General features: G+C 44.1%; 1 protein-coding gene and 1 pseudogene across 1 annotated transcript in view; both read left to right on the plus strand.

The window, feature by feature from the left end:
• The first annotated feature begins 1,921 nt into the window (after positions 1 to 1,921).
• Positions 1,922 to 8,773, plus strand: LOC126018397 (ras-related protein Rab-2A-like; annotated as a pseudogene).
• Positions 8,774 to 8,847: 74 nt separating this feature from the next.
• Positions 8,848 to 22,344, plus strand: part of ARFGEF2 (ADP ribosylation factor guanine nucleotide exchange factor 2) — a 133,506-nt gene continuing 120,009 nt past the window's right edge. The window contains exon 1 of the mRNA XM_049781364.1: positions 8,848 to 9,032. Within this exon, the coding sequence (XP_049637321.1) occupies positions 8,912 to 9,032 (121 nt within the window). The 5' untranslated portion in view covers positions 8,848 to 8,911. The remainder of the gene's footprint in view (positions 9,033 to 22,344) is intronic.

The raw sequence follows: 22,344 nt of genomic DNA on the forward strand, positions 1-22,344 counted from the left end.
AATAGTTCATGGGATCCCAAAAGTAGTGCCACCAGGACTCCTCCTCTAGGCATGTAGGATGCTGTTGGTGATCAAAAGGAAGGCAATCTGCACTGACCACAACTTGGATCTTGTGTATATTTCTTGTAGGAATGACATGAAATCCAAGTGGAGGTCTATGATCTTAGACATTAATATTGTTAACTGTAGAATTCTATGTAGAGAGTGATTTCCACCCCCCCTTAACACTTGGAAATTATTACTACATTGTCTTCTGGAGCATACTGATGAGCTATTAATACTGATCATCTTCCCTAAATAATAATCTATTATTTCTCTCTGATTACTTTTAAATTCTTACCTTTGTAAAATCTTAAAAAACTTTTCTTTTGTAATCACCTCCTTTTTAGGGATTTCTGTGATCTTAGAATTTTTGAGGGGGGGGGCCCAGAGAGATAGCACAGCGGTGTTTGCCTTGCAAGCAGCTGATCCAGGACCAAAGGTGGTTGGTTCGAATCCCAGTGTCCCATATGGTCCCCCATGCCTGCCAGGAGCTATTTCTGAGCAGACAGCCAGGAGTAACCCCTGAGCACTGCCGGGTGTGGCCCAAAAACCAAAAAAAAAAAAAAAAAAAAAATTTAAAAAAGGGCCCGGAGAGATAGCACAGCGGCGTTTGCCTTGCAAGCAGCCGATCCAGGACCAAGGTGGTTAGTTCGAATCCCGGTGTCCCATATGGTCCCCTGTGCCTGCCAGGAGAGGAGCTATTTCTGAGCAGACAGCCAGGAGTAACCCCTGAGCACTGCCGGGTGTGGCCCAAAAACCAAAAAAAAAAAAAAAAAAAAAAAAAAAAAAATTTAAAAAAGGGCCCGGAGAGATAGCACAGCGGCGTTTGCCTTGCAAGCAGCCGATCCAGGACCAAAGGTGGTTGGTTCGAATCCCGGTGTCCCATATGGTCCCCCATGCCTGCCAGGAGCTATTTCTGAGCAGACAGCTAGGAGTAACCCCTGAGCACTGCCGGGTGTGACCCAAAAACCAAAAAAAAAAAAAAAAGAATTTTTGAGGGGGGAGGGTAGCCACACCTGACTCTGCTCAGGACTTCCTGGTTCCTCACTCAGGGATCTCTCCTCACATGGATCAGGGGATCATATAGGGGACTTGGGATTTTATCCCTAGGTCAACCATGTGCAGGGCAAATGTCCTACCCACTATGCTATCACTTTGGCCCCTGAATCAACATTTTAAACATGCTAAAATGTTTTGAATAATCTTTTATGCCATTTCAAACTATCTTAGGTTTTGACTTAAGCTTAAGTACTTTAAAGTTTGAAGTGTTAGGGGCCGGGCGGTGGCGCTAGAGGTAAGGTGCCTGCCTTGCCTGCGCTAGCCTAGGACAGACCGAGGTTCGATCCCCTGGCATCCCATATGGTTCCCCAAGCCAGGAGCGACTTCTGAGCGACTTCTGAATGCATAGCCAGGAGTAACCCCTGAGCGTCAAATGGGTGTGGCCCAAAAACAAAAAACAAAAAAAACAAAAACAAAAAAAAAGTTTGAAGTGTTATAAAAACTAAGAAAAACTAGAACTATAGTCTTTTCAGATTTAGAACTGTATCATCACCAGGGTTAGTACAGCAGGTAGGGTACTTGCCTTGCAATGTGGCTAACCCAAGTTTGATCCTCGGCATCCAGTATAGTCCCCAGAGCCTTCCAGGATTAATTCCTCAGCCTAGAGCCAGGAGTAACCTCTGAGGGATTATTAAATTTCATTGTTATCAATCTGAAGTTAGCCACATAAAAGTTGGAGAGAAATATCAGTGTTAAGGAAGCTCCCTATTCCATAAGTCTTAAAAATTGTAAACCAGAAAAAAGAAAGACAAGGGTATAAAGAAAAAACTGTCAGAAATAAAATTGCTTGCCTTCCGGGTCGAGCGACGCGGACCTGGCCATGGCATACGCCTACTTGTTCAAGTACATTATTCTCGGAGACAGCGGAGTTGGCAAATCATGGACAAGAGATTTCAGCCAGTGCATGACCTTACTATTGGTGTGGAATTCGGTGCTTGGATGATAACTATTGATTTGAAACAGATAAAACTCCAGATATGGGATACGGCAGGACAAGAGTCTTTTCGTTCCATCACGAGGTCATATGACGGAGGTGCAGCAGGGGCTTTACTATGTATGATATTACAAGGAGAGATACATTCAACCACTTGACAACCTGGTTAGAAGATGCCCGCCAGCAAGCCAATTCCAACATGGTCATTATGCTTGTTAGGAATAAAAGTGATTTAGAATCTAGAAGAGAAGTGAAAAAAGAGGAAGGTGAAGCTTTTGCACGAGAGCATGGTCTTATCTTCATGGAAACTTCTGCTAAGACTGCTTCCAATGTAGAAGGTATTTATCACTACAGCGAAAGAAATTTATGAAAAAATTCAAGGAGGAGTCTTTGACATTAATAATGAGGCAAATGGCATTAAAATTGGCCTTCAACATGCTGCTACTAATGCCACACATGCGTGCAATCAGGGAGGCCGTTTTTACTGTCTTGCTACCCAGATGGGGCCTACTCACCTATTCTTTCACTCCTGCTCAGCTGAGACAGGAAACTATTCGAAATGGCTTTATGTCATGACTTTAATCCTTCAAATTCTTGTAAAACTTTGAATAAATGGTTAATGTTCACTTAAAAAAGACAGATTTTGGAGATTCTATTCATACCTATTTGCATTTGATTTCTAGGTCAATGCGATTATTTTTGTTAAATGCTGTCTTGTGCCCTTACCTACAAACTGAATTGTATTAAACACTACAAAGTCATCTGGAGTATTTTAAATGGGTTTGTGTAGCTAGGTTTCCCAACACCTGTGGTTACCTAATGTTTAATCTTATAGAACTGTCCTCAACAAGTTTGTCGATCTTCAAGGCTCTAAGGAAAAACAGAAGGACTCTTTGAATTCTGTATTTATCATTTACTTTCTGCATATATAGTTTAATAACCTGCTTGGGTGTAATTTGCCAAGCTTGAATTCTTTAATGCATATGCATAAATTCTATACTGTTTAGAGCTTAAAGCTACAGAAGCTTTGTTAGGAATTGCTTGGACACTGAATTTTAAAGTTTTTTTTTTTTTTTTTTTGTAGTTTTTGGGTCACACCCGGCAGCGCTCAGGGGTTATTCCTGGCTCCAGGCTCAGAAATTGCTCCTGGCAGGCACGGGGGACCATATGGGGCACCGGGATTCGAACCGATGACCTCCTGCATGAAAGGCAAACGCCTTACCTCCATGCTATCTCTCCGGCCCCTAAACTTTTTTTTTTTGTTGTTTGTTTTTGGGCCACACCCGGCGGTGCTCAGGGGATACTCCTGGCTGTCTGCTCAGAAATAGCTCCTGGCAGGCACGGGGGACCATATGGGACACCGGGATTCGAACCAACCACCTTTGTTTCTGGATCGGCTGCTTGCAAGGCAAACACCGCTGTGCTATCTCTCTGGGCCCAAATTTTAAACTTTTTGACATTGTTAGCAAGCATGTTCATCTTTTCTTGTCACTAAATAAACTATGCTTAGTGTACATTACTAAAGGCTATATATGCATTAACCTGTTTTAATGCCAAAAGTTTGCTGTCAACTATTTCTTTAAGACCTCTTCAGAAAAGGACTTGTTTGCCTTAATGAACACTGTTAGGTAAAAAACAGAATATAATGAGTGGAAAGGGTGGAAGCAAGAACTTTCTCCAAGCGACTCTAAGAATGAATGTCCATTTGGACATTCCTTTAACAATGATTTTTTTCTTTTACTCACATAATTTCTATTTTCATGCAGGACAGTTTTTCAACTTTGATGTACAGTGACTATGTAAAATTTTTCTTTCAGTGGCAACCTATAACCTTTAAAATATGGTAAGCATCTTGTCTGTTTTGAAGGGAATATGACAATAAATCTGCCAGATGGAATATCCTGTTAAAAAGTAAAAAGAAAAAATTAAAATTGCTATAATAATTCTTGTTGTATCTTACAAGTAAAGCATACCCATCAACAGTTTAGTGTCTGAACAACCCAAGTGATATGGAAGTGATGTCTGTCTTTGCTCCTTTATTTGTCAATTTGTTTGTTTTCTAGATAGTGGTTTACCTGATTTTGTCTATGAATTGATCTGTTTTGTTTTTTTTTAGAGATGGCAATTTATATCGTTCTGGTGGCTCACTCTTAGGAGAACCTACTGAGTTTGAATATTTGCAAAAAGTGCTTTAGAATCTTAATACAAACAATATTGAAAATTTTATGACCTCATATTTGTCTTGCTAGTTCATGTTGCATATGTGCTTGATTTATAAGATATTTAGTTTTAAACATAAAATTATTTTCTGTCCAGATAATACAGTTTGATGAATGAGGGTTTTTGGAAAATGTTTTTGAAAATTTTTAGGAGCTATGGTAATTCTTTTTATTTTTATTTATCAAAAATATAGGAGACAGAAATTACTCATGGCTTCCTTCCTCTTCCCTCCCTCCCTCCTTCCCTCCCTCTCTCCCTTCTTTCTTCCCTCCCTCTCTCTAAAAAGAAAAAAAAAAGAAAAAATATAGAGACAAAGATAAAAGCAAGGAAACTAAAATTAAAATCTTATGCAGTATTAATCTGTAGTTGAACTAAGTATTAAAATCTTTAAAATATTGCCAATGCTTAGCACATCATAGAAATGGGTGAAGGGGAGTTTGGGATGATACTCAGGGGCCACTCCTGGCTCTGCTCAAGGGTCATTCCTTGCAGTGCTCTGGGGATCGGTCGCAGGCAATGCTCAGAGCACATAGTTGGTGCTGAGGATCAAATTATGGCAGCTGCATGAAAGGTAAAAACCGTAAATCCTGTACTATCACTCCCCATAATAAGAATGGTAAAATTCTTAATTTCCTTTTTATAAATATATTTCTGTTTCCTAATGTGAGTTTCAAATTTTGGGGGTTAACTTTAGGATGCCATCTTTTCCTTACTGGCCTTCTCCAGTTCTCCTCCTCCCCTTTCACTATTCACTTTCCAGCAGCCTGTGGAACAGCGAACCAAGTGTTCTAGTTCATTCTCTAGGTGATCCTCATCCCGCTAGGAGTCCCCCGGTGAGCTCTAGCACCTGAAATTGTATGTAAGCACTGAACTAGTTATGCTACTTATTTCACAAGTGGTATCTTCTTTCCTCTTTGTCTCCCTCAAAACGTGTCATCTGATACACAATAGGGAATTTCAGCCCTTGAGGAGAATTTTCACTGCTTATGGGTGACAGTCTGACTTTTGGGAGCATCACTTTGCCTCCACTGTCAGACTTCCCCAGAAATGCACCAGGAACAAGGGTGCACATGGTTTATTAGGGAACAACACATTAGTAGGGGGAGGAAGGAGGGAAGGAATCTACTATGGAAGTGGAGTCTACTCAGTGACCACAAGCAGCCTCTGGGGGTCAGTGGAGCTGCCCAGAGCTGTCAGCTTCTCCTTGGGCAGATCTCTCAAGGAGCTTGGCACTTCATTTATTCACATACTCATATTCAGTGAGGATAATGCCATCTCCATCATCTTTAACAAGCTCTATGACAAGTTATCCATACACTGTTTTTTGTTTTTGTTTTTGGGCCACTCCCAGTGACACCCAGGGATTACTCCTGGCTATATGCTCAGAAAATGCCCCTGGTTCAGGGGACCATATGGGATGCCAGGGATCGAACCCAGGTCTGTCCTGGGTCGGCCACGTGCAAAGTAAATTCCCTACCACTGTGCTATCGCTCTGGCCAAGTTATCCATACACTGTAAAGTCTTAAAGCAAAAAGTTTCTGTTGTTTAGTGGGTGCATTGGGCATTTTCTCTGCTGGTCTAGAGACAGGATAGGGACAACTGGAAACATATACATAGCTGGTGACAGGCTCACATCCTGCTTTAGACTAGAAACTTCCCTCAGACCCCCAAAGATAAACCTGGGTATAGGAGAGATGGTACAAGAATAAGATTGCTCGCAGCTGATCTTGTTTCAATCCCCAGAAATCCTTATGGTTCCTCAAGCACTACTAAGAATGATCCCTGAGCAGAGTAGGAGTAGGTCCTGAGAATTGCCTGAGCACCCTCTGCGCGTGCATATATATATATATATACACACACACACACAAACACACATCAAATCCTCTACCCCTCTAATCACTACCCTTCTTGCTCCCTTTGGAGGGCTGGTAGACTCTTTCCTACACTGCTCTCAAGTGCCCCCAATAAACTTGGTCTTATAAAGAGCTCAGGTCTCATAAGTTTCTGCTTCCTTACTGTCAAAGAACCTGGGGTTCTGGGAAAATCTTCTCAGGATCCTTCCACCAAACTCCAGGCCTGCCAGCTGGGCTTGGGATTCTCCTGAGCATCCAAGGTCTCAGGATGCCTGGACTCTGGAGTCCAGTCCTTTTTTCTTGGTCAAGGCCTGTCCAAAGGGCAGTGCAAGGAGATGGCAAAGCCTCTTCCTGCCAGAGGAGCTGCAGAAGGCAGATTTGTGTTCATGAAACATTCCAGCTGACTGTCTCAGACTCTGAAGGTCCAGGTTATAGTCTACATCCTCATCAGCACAAGTCCATCTATTGGACAGGGTCAGAACACAGTGAGAAACACCTCAGCCAGGGAAGAAGAGGCTGCTTGAAATGGTGTTGGCTGTCCCAAAACCATTGGAGATGGGGGAGCTGAGACTGGGGCATTTGAACACTTGTGTGTAAATTTCTGAGGTCTTCCCAAACCTGCAGCAGTCTAACAGCATCAACGACCTCTGTAGGGCAGTTGGCAGTGTTAAAGGAAAGAAACATCATGGTAGGGGTGGGGGGCAAAGGAATCTGAGGCTGTCCTGTCCTTTTACATGCCTGTGTAGGTTGTGTGACTTGAACCATCTTGTGAGATGTAATACATCTCATCAAATACCTCAGCCTTCCTTACCACTGCCAAGATGCACAGGTTTCTGGAAATAGGTGCACTCACAGGCAATGGCCAAGAACCTGCCTGGCCTGGCTGGTGGTGACCATGAACATACCTTCTCTTTCCCTTTCCAGCTTCACTTCACCTTCCCTCCACCCAAAGCCCTTCTATCCGTTTGTTTTCCTTTTCTCTCCTGCTCCTAGCAAGTTTTTCTTGCCCATCTGTTTCTTCCCCAGTTCATCTTCCATTCTTTCCCACCTCCACACAATCTCTGCCCATTTTACTTTCTCGTTGGTCCCTTTCTTTCCTCTTTTCTGCCCTTCTCCAAACTCTCCCTATCCTACTTACCCCACCTCTCCTCTGTGACACTCTCTCCCATTTATCACTTCTTTCCTTCAAGCCCTATCTCTTCTCTCACCCTCTCAACTCATAACACCCTGATCTCTTTCATTTTTATTTTTTGTTAGATTACTTTTAGCTTGGCACTCAGATTATTCCTACTTTTAGCTTGTCACTCAGATTATTCCTGGGGACCATATGGGTTGCCATGGATGGAACCCGGGACAGCAAAGGGCAAGGTAAACCCCTACCCACTCCTGCTCACTTCAGCCCTAACACATTTTTGTTTGTTTGTTTTTGGGTCACACTCATTGCTCAGGTGTTAGTCCTGGTTCTGTGCTCAAAAATTGCCCCAGGCAAGCATAAGACCATATGGCTCCGGCCTCTGATTTTTAGGCAGGGGGGACCCACACGCGGTGACACTCAGGGGTTACTTCTAGCTATGTGCTCAGAAATCGCTCCTGGCTTGGGGGACCATATGGGATGCCATAGATAAAACTGAGGTTCGTTCTAGGTCAGCATCATGCAAGACAAATGCCTTACCACTGTGCTATCTCTCCGGCTCCCCTGACTTTTATTTATTTATTTATTTATTTATTTATTTATTTATTTATTTATTTATTTATAACTCAATTCTTCTCTACACATTCTACTGCACTCTTATTACCTCATCCACCAATTCTCTCTCATCCCTACCTCTCTCTCACCTCCTTGCCTTTTTTTTTTGGGGGGGGGGCACATTCAGCATTGCTCAGGAGTTATTCCTGGCTCTGTATACCTGAGTATTTCTGGCTCTGTATACCTGGCAGAGTTTTGGGGGACCATGTAAGATACTAGGGATCGAACCCAGGTCGACAGTGTGCTAGGCAAACGCCCTGCCCTCTGTACTATATTGCTCCAGGCCCTCTCTTGCCAATTCTTTTTCCAATCTTCCTTCCCTCCCCTTTTTTCCTCTCATCTCTTACCCCATCTCCACTCCCCACTTCCTTGGGGGTCCTTTCCTGTTCCCCCACCTCTCCGCTCCTCTAGCACCCGTTCTAGCTTTCACCTCCTTCCCAGCATCCTTTTCCTCTTCCTTCACTCACTTCTCTCCCCACTTTTCTTTTCTTTTCTTTTTTGTTTTGGGTCGCACAGCGCTGCGCTCAGGGGTTCCTCCTGGCTCCACGCTCTGAAATCGCTCCTGGCAGGCTCAGGGGACTCTATGGGATGCCGGGATTCGAACCACTGTCCTTCGGCATGCAAGGCAAACGCCCTACCTCCCTACCTCCACGCAATCCCTCCAGCCCTTCTCCTATCCCCACTTTCCCAAACCTGCCTTCGGGGACATTCCCCTCCGCCGCCAACGGCCCGTCTAGGCCCGCCTAGGCCCGCCTAGGCCCGCAACCGACGCAGGCCCCACCCCCGGGCGAAGCAAGCCACGCCCACACAGGCCGGGGTCACGGGGTCCAGGGACGTGCCCGTCGCGCCCGCCGCTCACGTGGTCACGTGACGCGCTCCAACATGGCGGCGCCGTGGGGCCGCGGCGTTGCTTCCTGACGGGGCGGCGGCGCGGACGGACGCGGCCGGGGCCGGTCTGGACGCCGGGCCCTCCAAGCTGGGCTTGCTCGCTCGCTCACTCAGACGCTGCCCGTCCCGTTGGGGCTGCCAGCCCCACTCCCAGCCGGGCCGGGCACCATGCAGGAGAGCCAGACCAAGAGCATGTTCGTGTCCCGGGCCCTGGAGAAGATCCTGTCGGACAAGGAGGTGAAGCGGCCTCAGCACTCGCAGCTGCGCAGGGCCTGCCAAGTGGCGCTCGGTGGGTGAGAGCTGCCCCTGGTTTGCGTCCGCGTTTGGCCGGGCCTGCTGGCCTCCTCTTTCCCCAGACCCTGAGGCCCCCACGCCCAACCCCGCCGGCCCCTCCTGGTACCCCGAGGGAAACCCCTAAGACTGGCCCAAGGTCACCTGTCAGTGGGTGACAGCTCACAGCCTGCCTGTGACCCACCAACCCTGCCCCGGGCTCTTGCCACGACACTCCGCTGTGGTGTTTCCTGGTTGCTCCCCGCCCCGCCCCGGAACTGCAGCCTGCGCCCCCAACTTTCTTCTTTTCCCGAGTTCTGCTGCTTGGGGGTGTCCCTGAGTGAATGACTGAGTGCCCACTGGTTGGTCCCTGGAAGCCCCCCCCCCCCCCCCCAGTCTGGCTTGCAATCTGCAGCAAGTGCATGACTGAAGAATAAAAGTCTCTTTCCCGGGCTACCTTAACTCTTACCTCGAGGGAAGAAGGTGGAGAGTTCATGGGTGGTGGTCCCAGCGATCTTCTTGCGATGGGCCGGAGGGGCACCCCAAATTTCAGGGACCTGGCCACTTTATTGCAAGATCTATATGTTGCCCTAATCCTCCCCTTCCCTTACCTCTACCCCGTGCTCCAGCTGTGCCAGCGCGTGGTAGATGTTGATTGACTGGATCCCTCAGGATTATGGAAAGGAGGAGAGAAACTCATTTAGCCAAGCCAAAAACTTGATAGTTGATTTCAGTAGCAACGTATCTTGTCTTATCGGTTTGTACCATTCAGCACATGTATCAAATGTGCTCTGTGTACCCGGCCCTGGAGGACATCAGGGACATGGAGGAGGTGGGGCATGGGGTGCAGCCAAGGAAGGAGTCACTATCAGTGAGTTTATAACAGAGGAGGCAGACTAAGCCAATAAGAAAGTTTTGAATAGTAGACTCTAAGTAGGCTTTTGTGAAAGTAAGAGGAAGGTGTTCCGAAGTGACTGGGATAGGTAGGTACGTAAGAAGGTGATTCTTTGTGAGGAGTTGGTAGCTGAATGAAAGGCAAGGATAATCACCCTGTGAAGTTGGATTACCACAAATGGTTTGGGGTGGTGGAGTAGCTAGGTTTGGCTCATTTGGAACCCTCATGGCTTTGGTTTGGAGTCTTACTTTTTTTGGAGGTGGTATTGGGGTCCCGTCCTCAGGACGTCCTCAGCCCGTGCTCAAGGCTATCCAAGACTCAGAAGTGACCACTGTGGTCAGTGTACTAGATGCCATACTGGGGGATGGAACGGAGTCAGCTGCATATAAGAAAAACACCTTACTTTCTGTATGTGCTCTCCAAAAAGATGTGATTTTAAAGAGGAAATTTTAATTTTCGGTCTCAGTTGGAGGTTGAAATTGCCTCGTTGCCTTCATCTGGTGTAAGGGCTGAAATTCTCTTGGAGCTTAGAAGTGGGCTGGTGAATTTTGATTACTCTTTGCTAACTGTAAGTCTGCTTTACTTCCATAAGTTTGTGAGAAGCATTTGACTCCATGAAAGTCAAGAACTATTCACAAGTTCATATTAAGTTTCTATTGCTGTTTAGGTAACCTAGAAGCTTGTAAAATTCAGGTTAAATGAAAGAAATTTACTGAGATTTAGACTTGGATTTTTTTGTTTGTTTGTTTTGGTTTTTGGGTCACAACCAGCAGTGCTCAGGGGTTACTCCTGGCTCTATGCTCAGAAATCGTTCCTGGCAGGCTCGGGGTACCATATGGGATGCCAGGATTCGAACCATCATCCTTCTGCATGCAAGGTAAATGCCCTACCTCCATACCATCTCTGGCCCCTGGAAAATTTTTTGAACATTTTTTTTTTGTTTTTTTCAGGTCACTCCCATTTGATGCTCAGGGGTTACTCCTGGCTAAGTGCTCAGAAATTGCCCCTGGCTTGGGGCAACCATGTGGGATGCGGGGGTAGGGTGGGGGGATCAAACAGCAGTCCTTCCTTGGCTAGCACTTGCAAGGCAGATAGATACCTTAACCTCTAGCGCCACCTCGCCAGCCCCTGGAAATTTTTTTTATTAGAAAACCAAGGTGTACTGTTGGTTATTGGTTTATCAGGAATGTAGAGTAATCACTATACTACAAAGCAATTTGTTAATTAGACAAAATCCTAATATTTATTTATTTATTTATTTATTTATTTTTTTGATTTTCAGGCCACACCCATTTGATGCTCAGGGGTTACTCCTGGCTAAGCGCTCAGAAATTGCCCCTGGCTTGGGGGGACCATATGGGATGCCGGGGGATCGAACCGCGGTCCTTGGCTAGCGCTTGAAAGGCAGACACTTTACCTCTAGCGCCACCTCGCCGGCCCCTTATTTATTTATTTTTAATTTTTTTGGGTCACACTCGGCTGTGCTCAGGGGTTATCTTTGGCTCTACGCTTAGAAATCACCCCTGGCAGGCACCGGGGACCATATGGAATGCTGGGATTTGAACCACCTGTCCTTCTGCATGCAAGGCAAATGCCTTACCTCCATGTTATCTCTCTGGCCCCTATGTTTAGTATTTTAATAGTAAACTGTACGAAGTAGTTTTATGTAGAAAGTAATTTGCCACCACAGACAGTAAATAGCAAGTTGAGCTCATCATGATCAAATGGGGTCCTAGGGACTCTTATAAAGAATACATGCATAGAGTTGAAATTAAACCGGCCAGCTTTTACAGCAAACAATCAAACTGTTAAATAGAATTGCCTGTTTTGGGGCTAGAGTGAGGATTTTGCCTTGCATTACTAACCTGGGTTCGATCCTGGGCATCCCTTATGGTCCCCTGAGCCCACAAGATGTTATTCCTGACTGCAGAGCTAGGAGTAAGCAATCATAGGTGTGCCCCCAAACCCCTAAGCATTGCTAGGTGTGGTCCAATAAAGAGATCTGAACAGAATCTGTGTATAAGAAATGTTACAGGGGCTGGAGAGATAGCATGGAGGTAGGGCATTTGTCTTGCATGCAGAAGGACAGTGGTTCGAATCCTGGCATCCCATATGATCCCCCGAGCCTGCCAGGGGTGATTCCTGAATATAGAGCCAGGAGTAACCCCTGAGCGCTGCCGAGTGTGACCCCAAAAATTAAAAAATAAAAATAAAAAAATAATAAAAAAGAAATGTTACAGTGTGACTAGTGATTTTAGGGATTAGCATATGCAGACTATTATTCATTTAAATAAGGGGAACTAAATAACTGCTCTAAATTAAAATGCCTGGATGATAGAAATCACAGGAAATTGCATATGTATTATTTTTCCAGTTGTGCAGTGTGGGGGAAGGGATCAGGAATACAGATGTGGTAGAAAGATTAGGAATTTCTTCTTTCAACTCTGGACTGTGTGGGCTCAAATTCCCGGCCTTCCACTTGATAACTTATGGTTGTGGCTAAGTTAGCAAGATAAATTATATATTATATATGAGGATTATTTTAACTTATACATATAAGACTTTATATCTTATAGGGTTACTAGAAAAATGACATTAATTGGTTGTGTGTAGAACTTGGTGTGCAATTGTTCAATAAAGCCTTGCTACCATTGCTTGTTTTATTATTTTAAGCCACAGAAAATATAAGCATTTTAAATTTATTCCTTTTGTTTGATTTTATTGTTATTATTGTCGTTATATTTTGTTTTGTTTTGGGCCCATACCTGGTGATGCTCAGGGCTTATTCCGAGCTTTGTGTCTAGGGGTCCATATAGAGTGCTGGGGATTGAACATTCAGCAACATGCAAAGCAAGTATACTGCCCATTGTATTATCTCTCCAGCTCCCCTCCCCACACACACCCCATTTGTTTGACTTTTGCAGTTTGGGGGTTAAATCCAGGGCTTCACTCCTGTAAGGCTTGGGCTACTACTAAGCCATGACTCCAATCCTACCTTGACTTCTTTTTTTGGCGCAGGGCAGGGACAGGGGTAGGGGAAAGGACACTTCCAAACAATGCTGGGTCCAGTGGTTGAGTGGTAGAGTCTCAAGATGTGGTGCTGCTCAGGCCCTGTGGTGCCAGGAACCGCTAGGTTCACACCAGTAGTCCTGAGGTGAGGGGGCTTTCTGTATCACACCCCAGTAGACCATGGGATAGGGTCGATGGAAGGTGGGTTGGACTTATGTTTCTCTGCTGACTCCCAAACCCTGGCTTGGCTTATTTTGCTTTTAGGCCACACCTGGTGGTACTCAGGACTTACTCCTGGTTCTTCACTGAGGAATTAGTCCTGGAGATGTTTGGGGGACCATATGGGATGTTCTAGATTGAACACCGCATGCGCATGCAAGGCAAACATCCTACCTACCTCCAGCACCCTGGCTTGACTTTCTAACTTGATTGGCTTCTTGCTCAGGAATGACTTATTGCTGTGGTCAGTTTGTAGATGCAATAAACAAGAATGTAATTACCAGGCTAAAAGGCTGTGTTTATTCATGTGTTGTTAACTTACTTAGCGAAGACAAGGACTGTGTTCTTTGTACAGCAGGCAGGATGGAACAGGTTTGGGATAATCTCAGTAATTCGTCTGCAACAAATGCCAAAAACTTTGATTGGAGTGGTAAGACCTTTTCTAGAGAAGTGGAAAGCACAGATCCATCACCCCAGGGACATCATTACTGCTCCTTTCTCTGTTAACAAAGCTTTCATATATATTAGTAATATTGAGTCTTTCAGCTTGCTGTTGGGGAATGCAATTACATTCTTTTCTTTGGGGGGTCACACCTGGGAGTACTCAGGGGTTACTCCTGGCTCTGAGCTCAGAAGTCGCTCCTGGCAGGCTCAGGAGGTCATATGGGTTGCTGGGAATTGAACCAGAGTTCGTCTGGGGTTGGCTGCGTGCAAGGCAAATGCCCTGCCACTATGCTATTACATTCTTTTTATTTATTTATTTATTTATTTATTTATTTATTTATTTATTTTGGGGGGTCACACGTGGCAGCTCTCAGGAGTTACTCCTGGCTCTACGCTCAGAAACCGCTCCTGGCAGGCTTGGGGGACCATATGGAATGCCGGGATTCAAACTGCTGTCCTTCTGCATGCAAGGCAAACGTCCTACTATTACATTCTTAAGCCTCCCTTTTTATTTATTTATGGTGCTGCTATGGGGTCTGGGGTGCTTCTGGTAATGAGGACCCAATGGTTTGGTGGTTGGAGGTGTCTGGGATTCTACCAGAGTGTACTCAGAAGACTCCCTTTTCCAACTGTTTTCTTAAAGCCATTTCTACCCATATTTCTTTTAAAAAAATGTTTTTTTTTTTTTTTTTTTAGGTTTTTTGTTTGGTTTTTTTTTTTTTGGCAGCGCTCAGGTGTTACTACTGGTTCTATGCACAAAAACGGCTCCTGGCGGGCTCAAGGGACTATATGACATGCCAGGATTCGAACCACCATTTTTCTGCATGCAAGGCAAATGCCCTACCTCCATGCTATCTCTCTGGTCCCTTCTCTTTAAATTCTAATATGAAGTTTGGGCACTTAACAAGATAATATGAGTGTTTTTAACTATGTGTGGAAAATTGGGAAATCTAGAAAACTTTAGTGAATTATTCTATTTTTTCATATGTATATATTTATGATATAGTATCTTATTTAAGATTTAATAAGCACAAAGTTCCAAGTAAGGGCTAAATGCTTTGTAATTGCTTGCTGTTATTCTTAGTCATTTTGAAGGAAATAAAAATAGAAAAGTAGGACTGGAATGCTTGCTTTGCATATGGAAGCCAGGGTTTGAGCCTGGTACTTTATGGTCCCCTGAATATCATTTAGACCAGGGGTCCTCAAACTTTTTAAACAGGGGGCCAGTTCACTGTCCTTCAGACTGTTGGAGGGCCAGATTATAGTAAAAACAAAAATTATGACAAATTTCTATGCACACTGCATATATCTTATTTAGAAGTGAAGAAACAAAATGGGAATAAATACAATATGTGGCCCGTGGGCCGTAGTTTGAAGACCCCTGATTTAGACTATCCCAGAACATCATCTTAAGTGGCACGAGCACACACGTGCTTGCACACACAAGCATGCACCTGTATGTAACCAAACCCTCATGCACTACATACCTAAGGTCTCATCCCCACAGAAAGCTCCATTTGTTCTCGGTGAACTACATTAACACACAAATAATAACTCTTTAAAATCACATCTTACGTATTATCTCTATGATATGTGCCAAGAACTAAGGTCTAGACACAGGAGCTTGTGTTTAGGGATTTTTCCTTTTGTGAGGTGGGGATGATGGCTACATTTCCAAGGATGGAACCTGACCCTCATGGGTGCAGAACATGCACTCCAGCCTGCTGCACTCCATCTGGGCCATTTCTGTCTTCTTATAGCCCAAAGGAGTTACCAGTATAATTGAGCCCATAAATGATGGAGCCAGGATAGACATGGACTGGCTCTGTTAGCCATCACCCCCGTGCTCTACTGCTTCTCCACAGCTCTTGTATATATAAAAACTCAGTGAAGTCTTTTAAACTATATACCACAGCAGTTTCTGTGCGGTGAAGTTTCTAAGAAGAATATTCAGGAAGCAAAAACACATTAAAGACATAAATTTTTCTGTAGCTAATTTTCTTCCTCTAAATTTAGTCATCTTAATTGAATGTCTAATAATGGGTATTACATGTTGTAAATGTGTATTATTTTTTTTATTTATTTATTTATTTTTTTTGGTTTTTGGGTCACACCTGGCAGTGCTCAGGGGTTATTCCTGGCTCCAGGCTCAGAAATTGCTCCTGGCAGGCACAGGGGACCATATGGGGCGCCGGGATTCGAACCGATGACCTCCTGCATGAAAGGCAAACGCCTTACCTCCATGCTATCTCTCCGGCCCCGTAAATGTGTATTATTACTAATAAAACATAAACATTTAAAAATAAGTAAGGTGAAAGGAGGGGATAAAAATAAGTAAGGTCCTGGGGCCGGAGAGGTAGCATGGAGGTAAAGCGTTTGCCTTTCATGCAGAAGGTCATCAGTTCGAATCCTGGCATCCCATATGGTCCCCCATGCCTGCAAGGAGCAATATCTGAGCATGGAGCCAGGAGTAACCCCTGAGCACTGCCGGGTGTGACCCCCCCCCAAAAAAAAAAAAAAGAAAAAAAAATAAGTAAGGTCCTATAGCTAAATTTTAAAATGCATTTGAAATTCTTTAGTCAAAAAACGAGCTTTCCCCTACTACCAGCTTTTTGTGTCCTATTTTACTTTAATTTAGGGCTAATAGGGAGAAAGGAACAAGGTGAAAGAACTGGTTTCCCATGGACTTTGTTTTGACTTCCTAAGGTTTGCTGATCTATGATTCACACCTCATAGGTAGCAAACACCCTCTTATTCTGGAGTTGTGACATGTGTCTGAGGAAAGAGACAACTTTCTCCCTCTGCACTGCCAGGTGGAGCTGCCACCACACGCCCTCATTCCTGCATGAAGTCTTGTAACCCTGCTCAGTCTTACTCCTCTGACTATTGAGTTCTTAGGAATTGAGTTCTTGAAAGTCGAGTGACCTTAGTTGTTTGGATGGTGAGATGCCATGGCGCTGGACGTGGGTTGAGGCATACGGAGGAGGTGAGGAACTGGCCCAGCACACAAACCATAGTTTGGTTGCAGGAAGCAGGGGTGGGGGTGGAGCTAAGAACTTTTGGGGATTTTGGGGATTTGGTTTTTATTTTTCCTTTTTTTCTTGAACTACACTCAGTGGTACTGGGGACTTACTCCTGGCTTCGTGCTAAGGGATTACTTATGGCATGGCTTGGTGGACCTTATGGGATACTGGGCATCAAGTCTGGACTGCTTGTGTACAGGCAAACGCCCTACCTACAGAGTTTTATTGCTCTCACCCCAGTTTTTTGTGTTGGTTTTTTTTTTTTTTTTTTTTTTTTTTTTTTGGTTTTTGGGCCACACCCGGCGGTGCTCAGGGGTTACTCCTGGCTGTCTGCTCAGAAATAGCTCCTGGCAGGCACGGAGGACCATATGGGACACCGGGATTCGAACCAACCACCTTTGGTCCTGGATCGGCTGCTTGCAAGGCAAATGCCGCTGTGCTATCTCTCCGGGCCCTTTTGTGTTGGTTTTGATTTTGGTTTTAAGCAGGAGACATGAACTTGTTTAAAGGAGGGGAACCGAAGGGAGGGAGCACATTTGTTGTTTTTTTTGTTTTTTTTTTTTTTTTGATTTGGGCCACAGCCGGCAGCACTCAGGGATTACTCCTGGCTCTGTGCTCAGAAATCAGTCCTGCAGGCATGGGGGATCATATGGGATGCTGGGATTTGAACCAACTGTCCTGGGTCTGCCAATTGCAGGCAAATGCCCTACTGCTGTGCTATCTGTCCAGCCCCAAGGGAGCACATTTGTTAATCTTGGTGAGTGCAGAAACAGCCAGCCCTTTTCATTCCATGTAAAAATGGTAAATGACTTTCCTCCCTGTGGTGCTGTTGTTTTTCTAATTTTGATGTATTCAAAATAGCACCATTGTTAGGAAGAACTTAAGCACAAATTTGGGGAAATTTTGTTTTTTGGGTTACACCCAGCAGCGCTCAGAAGTTGCTCCTTGTAGGATTGGGGTACCATATAGGATGCCGGAATTCGAACTGGAGTCTGTCCTGTCTTGGCCGCGTGAAAGGCAAAAGATTTACTGCTGTGCTATTGCTCCAGCCCCTGGAAAAATATTTTAAAATATTTAAAAGATATTTAAGATATTTAAAAATATCTGTACATTGGGGCTGGAGCAATAGCGTAGCAATAGGGCATTTGCCTTGCATGCAGCTGATCCAGGATGGACGGTGGTTTGATTCCCACCATCCCTTATGGTCCTCAAGCCAGGAGCAATTTCTAAGCTCATAGCCAGGAGTAATCCCTGAGCGTCACTGGGTGTGCTCTCCCACAAAATAAACTCCTCTATCTTGGGGCCAGGGCAATAGTGCAGCAGTAGGGTGTTTGCCTTGCATGCGGCTGACCCAGGACAGACCTGGGTTCCCATCCTCTGTGTCCCATATAGTCCCCAAGCCAGAAGTGCTTTCTGAGCACAGAGCTAGGAGTAACCCCTAAGCGTCAGTGAGTGTGGCCCAAAATCTAAAAAAAAAACCAAAACAACACAAAACTCTACATTGACATAGCATTTGTGGCATAAAGATCTTAATAATAAATATATGATAATAAATATATAAATATATTAAAATCATTGTATGTGGAGGTTCAAATGACATAATTATCCAGGATCCTGGAACAAACAACTGGATAAGAAAATTGTGCATACATACCTGGTAGAATACTGCTTGGCTATAAGAAAAAAAAAAACAAAAAAAAACAGAAATTGGGGTGGGAGAAATAGATAGCTGGTATCTTTTCTCTTGCCTTGCATGTGGCCAACCCAGATTCTACTCTATATAGTCCCCCATGCATCACCAAAAGTGATTTCTAAATGAAGTGCAGAGCCAGGAGTAAACCCTGAGCAATGCCAAGTGTGGCCCCCAAACAAATAAACAGATGTAAGACCAGAGGCCAGAACAATAGCACAATGGTTAGGGCATTTGCCTTGCATGCGGCCAACCCCCTGCATCCCATAAGGTTCAGGTTCTAGCCCTTTTATCCCATATGGTCCACCTCCCCTGCCAGGGTAATTTCTTAGCGAAGAACCAGAAGTAACCCCTGAGCACCACTGGGTATGCCCCCCCCCACACCAAAAAAAAAGTTAAGACAACAAAAAATCATCCAATTTTCTATCAGATGGGTAAATCTGGAATAACATGCTGAGTAAGTTATTCAGAAGGAGATGGACAGATACAGAAAGGCAACATAGTAAGGAAATAACAAATGTCTAGAGAAAACACTCTGAAAACTCATCTGCAGAGCTGAACTTGAACCCCTCCTCCCCACGTGTCAGAGGTCCAGTGGGTTGTGAGTGCAAGGTAGACTGAGGGGATATGGTGTGGAAGGGAGGTGAACAACGGTGGACACCGAGGGAGAGTGAAATGTTGGAACATTGTACCCATGAAGCCTTACCAGTGATAATATTGTAAATTACTGTGCTTAAAATTTAAAAAAATAAACAAAAGGGGGCCTGAGAGATAGCACAGTGGTAGGGCATTTGCCTTGTATGCAGCTGACCCAGAACGGATGGTGGTTCAAATCCCGGCATCCCATATGGTCCCCTGTGCCTGCCAGTAGTGATTTCTGAGCAGAGCCAGGAATAACCCTTAGCACCACCGGGTATGGTCCAAAAACAAACAAACAAAAAATAACAAACATAATTATGGATTCTGGGAGATGGCTCAAAAGACTGGAGCATGGACCTGGCATGCTCTAGGATCTAAATCCATTCCCAGTACTGTGTGTCCCCTCACCCCTAGGACTGTTGGGAGTGGCCTTGGTGATCTCTTAGCACTGCTGAACCCAAGCACTGAGTTGTCAGGCCTGCACGACCAGGTCACATATCCTCTGAGAATGACCTCCAAGTCCTTGAGCACTATGTAGGGGCCTCTCCACATATAAATAAGAATAAGTAAGAAGACTGCATCACTGAAACTTTTTTTCAATTTTAGGTGGCAAAGTTTTGGAGACATATGCTAGTAGGAAACAGTTGAGAGTTCAGAAAGCATTACATATTTTTGTACAAGTCAGAGGTACAGTATAAGCCTTTTATACAAGGTAATTTGTAACCCATTATTCAACGTTGCAGTTATTTTTGATTTGCTAAATTGATAGTATAGTATAATACATTTAGGCAGTTTGAAGCTATTCGTTTCTGCACAGTTTAAAAAAATCATTGTAAGGCTGGTAAGGCAATACAGCAGATAAAACACTTGGCTTTCATGAGGCTGACCTGGGTTTGACCCCTCCCCATATCACATATGGCCCCCTGATCACTGCTGGGTATGACCTAATTCCCCCTAATAGACAGATTTAAAAAAATAACAAAATTGTTACTAGGGAAACTACAGTAAACTACTTGTGCTGAAATCTAGGGGACGTTAAGGTTCTTTGGGAAAAAAAATGTATTGGGGACCAGAGAGATAGAACAGCTGGTAAGGCACTTCCCTTGCACATGGCCAACCTGGGTTTGATACCTGATGCCTCAGAAGGTTCCCTGAGCCCTATCAGGAGTGATCCTTCAGTGCAAAGCTAGAAGTAATCCTTGAGTAAATATTGGGGCAGATAGTTAGTTCAGTTACCTTGCACACAATAAACCCAGGTTTGAAAAAAATGTATTATAATAACTGTATTCTCTCTCTCTCTCGTTTTTTGTTTTTTGTTTTTTTGGTTTTTTGGTTTTTTGGTTTTTGGGTCACACCTGGCAGCGCTCAGGGGTCACTTCTGGCTCTATGCTCAGAAATTGCTCCTGGTAGGCTCGGGGGACTTTATGGGATGTTGGAATTCGAACCACAGTCCTTCTGCATTCAAGGCAAACTCCCTACCTCCATGCTATCTCACCAGCCTAATAATAACTATATTCTTTTTTTTTGGGGGGGGGCCACACCGGCGGTGCTCAGGGGCTACTCCTGGCTATCTGTTCAGAAATAGCTCCTGGCAGGCACGGGGGACCATATGGGACACCGGGATTCAAATCAACCACCTTAGGTCCTGGGTCAGCTGCTTGCAAGGCAAGCCGCTGTGCTATCTCTTCAGCCCCAATAACTATACTCTTGATAAAGGAGTTTTTTAGTTCAGTATTTCAGCAGTTGGTGGAAATGACAACATTTAAATGTTAAGAAGGCCAGAGAGATAGTACAGTGGGTAGGGAGCTTGCCTTGCATACCATAGACCTGAGTTTAATCTCTTAGCATCACATATGGTCCCTCAAGCATCCCTAGGAGTAATTTCTGAGAGCAAAGCTAGGACTAGCTCCTGACCATCACTGAGTGTGAAGCTAAAACCAAACTAAACAAAAATGTAACATTATAAATGCATTATATTTAAGAGAGTAAATATTTAATAGAAATGAAAAAACTTTTGGGACTAGGGAGATACAGTTCAAAAGGCTAGTGCATAGGCTTTTCAAGAGCCTTGGGTTTGCATGGTTCATCTGGAACAGTGTCCAGAACTGTGAGGTGTGATCCACAAACAGAAAAGAAAAAAATCAGAAAAACCAAAGTAACCCTCAGGGAGCCATATGGGGTGCCAGAGATCAAACTAAGTTGGCCACATGCCAGGCAAGCACCTTACTTAACCTCTGTAACTGTCTCTGGCCACACCTTATTACTTTGTATTTAAAAGTTTTGATAGTTCTTCAGGAAAGATAGTACAGCTGATAAGGCTGACCCAGTTTCTATTCCCCATAGCTAATATGATCCCTGAGCACAAAACCAGGAGTAAGCTCTGAGCACTACCAGGTGTGGCCCCAGACAAGAAAAATGTAATTATTAGATTGGTAGAAAATTTGTTGAGAGCTGAATTTGGAACCTTTATGATAATCCTCTCATTATGAATGTATTACTTAGCTTTGGATCTTAGTTTTCTGAAATGATAAAGGTAATAATCTCTATGTCAGAAGATTATAGTAAGGGTTACTAATAGTGTATTTAGGGGCTGGAGAGATAATACAGTGGGTAGGGCATTTGCACATAATTGACTCACATTTGCTCTTTGATATTCCATATGGTTCCCCAATTCCTCCCTCCAGGAGTGATTCCTGAGTGCAGAGTCAGGAGTAAGCCCTGAGCACCTCTCGTGTAAGCCCTAAATAAACAAACAAAAAAAAATGCAAAAAGTTCATTGAATGCATTTAAGAAGCTAACACCATATCTGACATGTCACCTATGATATGCTGAAATTTGGAAGCATTGGTGATCCTGATTATGTATCTGTTGGTTTAGGTGCCATTACCAGCTATGTTTTGGGAGCAAACCTCTGGCCCCATATTTAAAGGAGAGGGAGGGGCCAGACAAATGGTGTAGTGGTTAGGGCTCTTGTCTTAGCATACATATGCCAGTAGTGATTCCTGAGCACAGAACAAGAGTAACCCCTAAGCATTGCTAGGTGTGGCCCAAAAACCAAAAAGGGAAAAAAATGGAGAGGGATATGAATGTGTTTTTTTCTCAACCTGTCTTACTCTAGTAGGTTATAGATTTTTTTTTTTTTTTCAGATTTCTCACATTTTGATACTGGTGAAACAAGTAGATGAATTAATACTCTGTCTGAAATTGTATGTCTCAGGGGAGATGCATAAGCAATGCTGGGGAAAACAGTAAGATCATTCTTTAAGGAAAAGAGCGAACTTGTAAAAATGTGCACTTAATCAGCAAGTACACAGAGTCTCCTGTATAAATAGCTCAGAACTGTATTTAGTTCTCATCGTCTTCACCAGGCTTATGAGCTCTGCCAGGAATATACTTGACTTTCTTTCCAACA

This window comes from Suncus etruscus, chromosome 9, assembly GCF_024139225.1.
Source record: "Suncus etruscus isolate mSunEtr1 chromosome 9, mSunEtr1.pri.cur, whole genome shotgun sequence".
NCBI lineage: Eukaryota > Metazoa > Chordata > Mammalia > Eulipotyphla > Soricidae > Suncus > Suncus etruscus.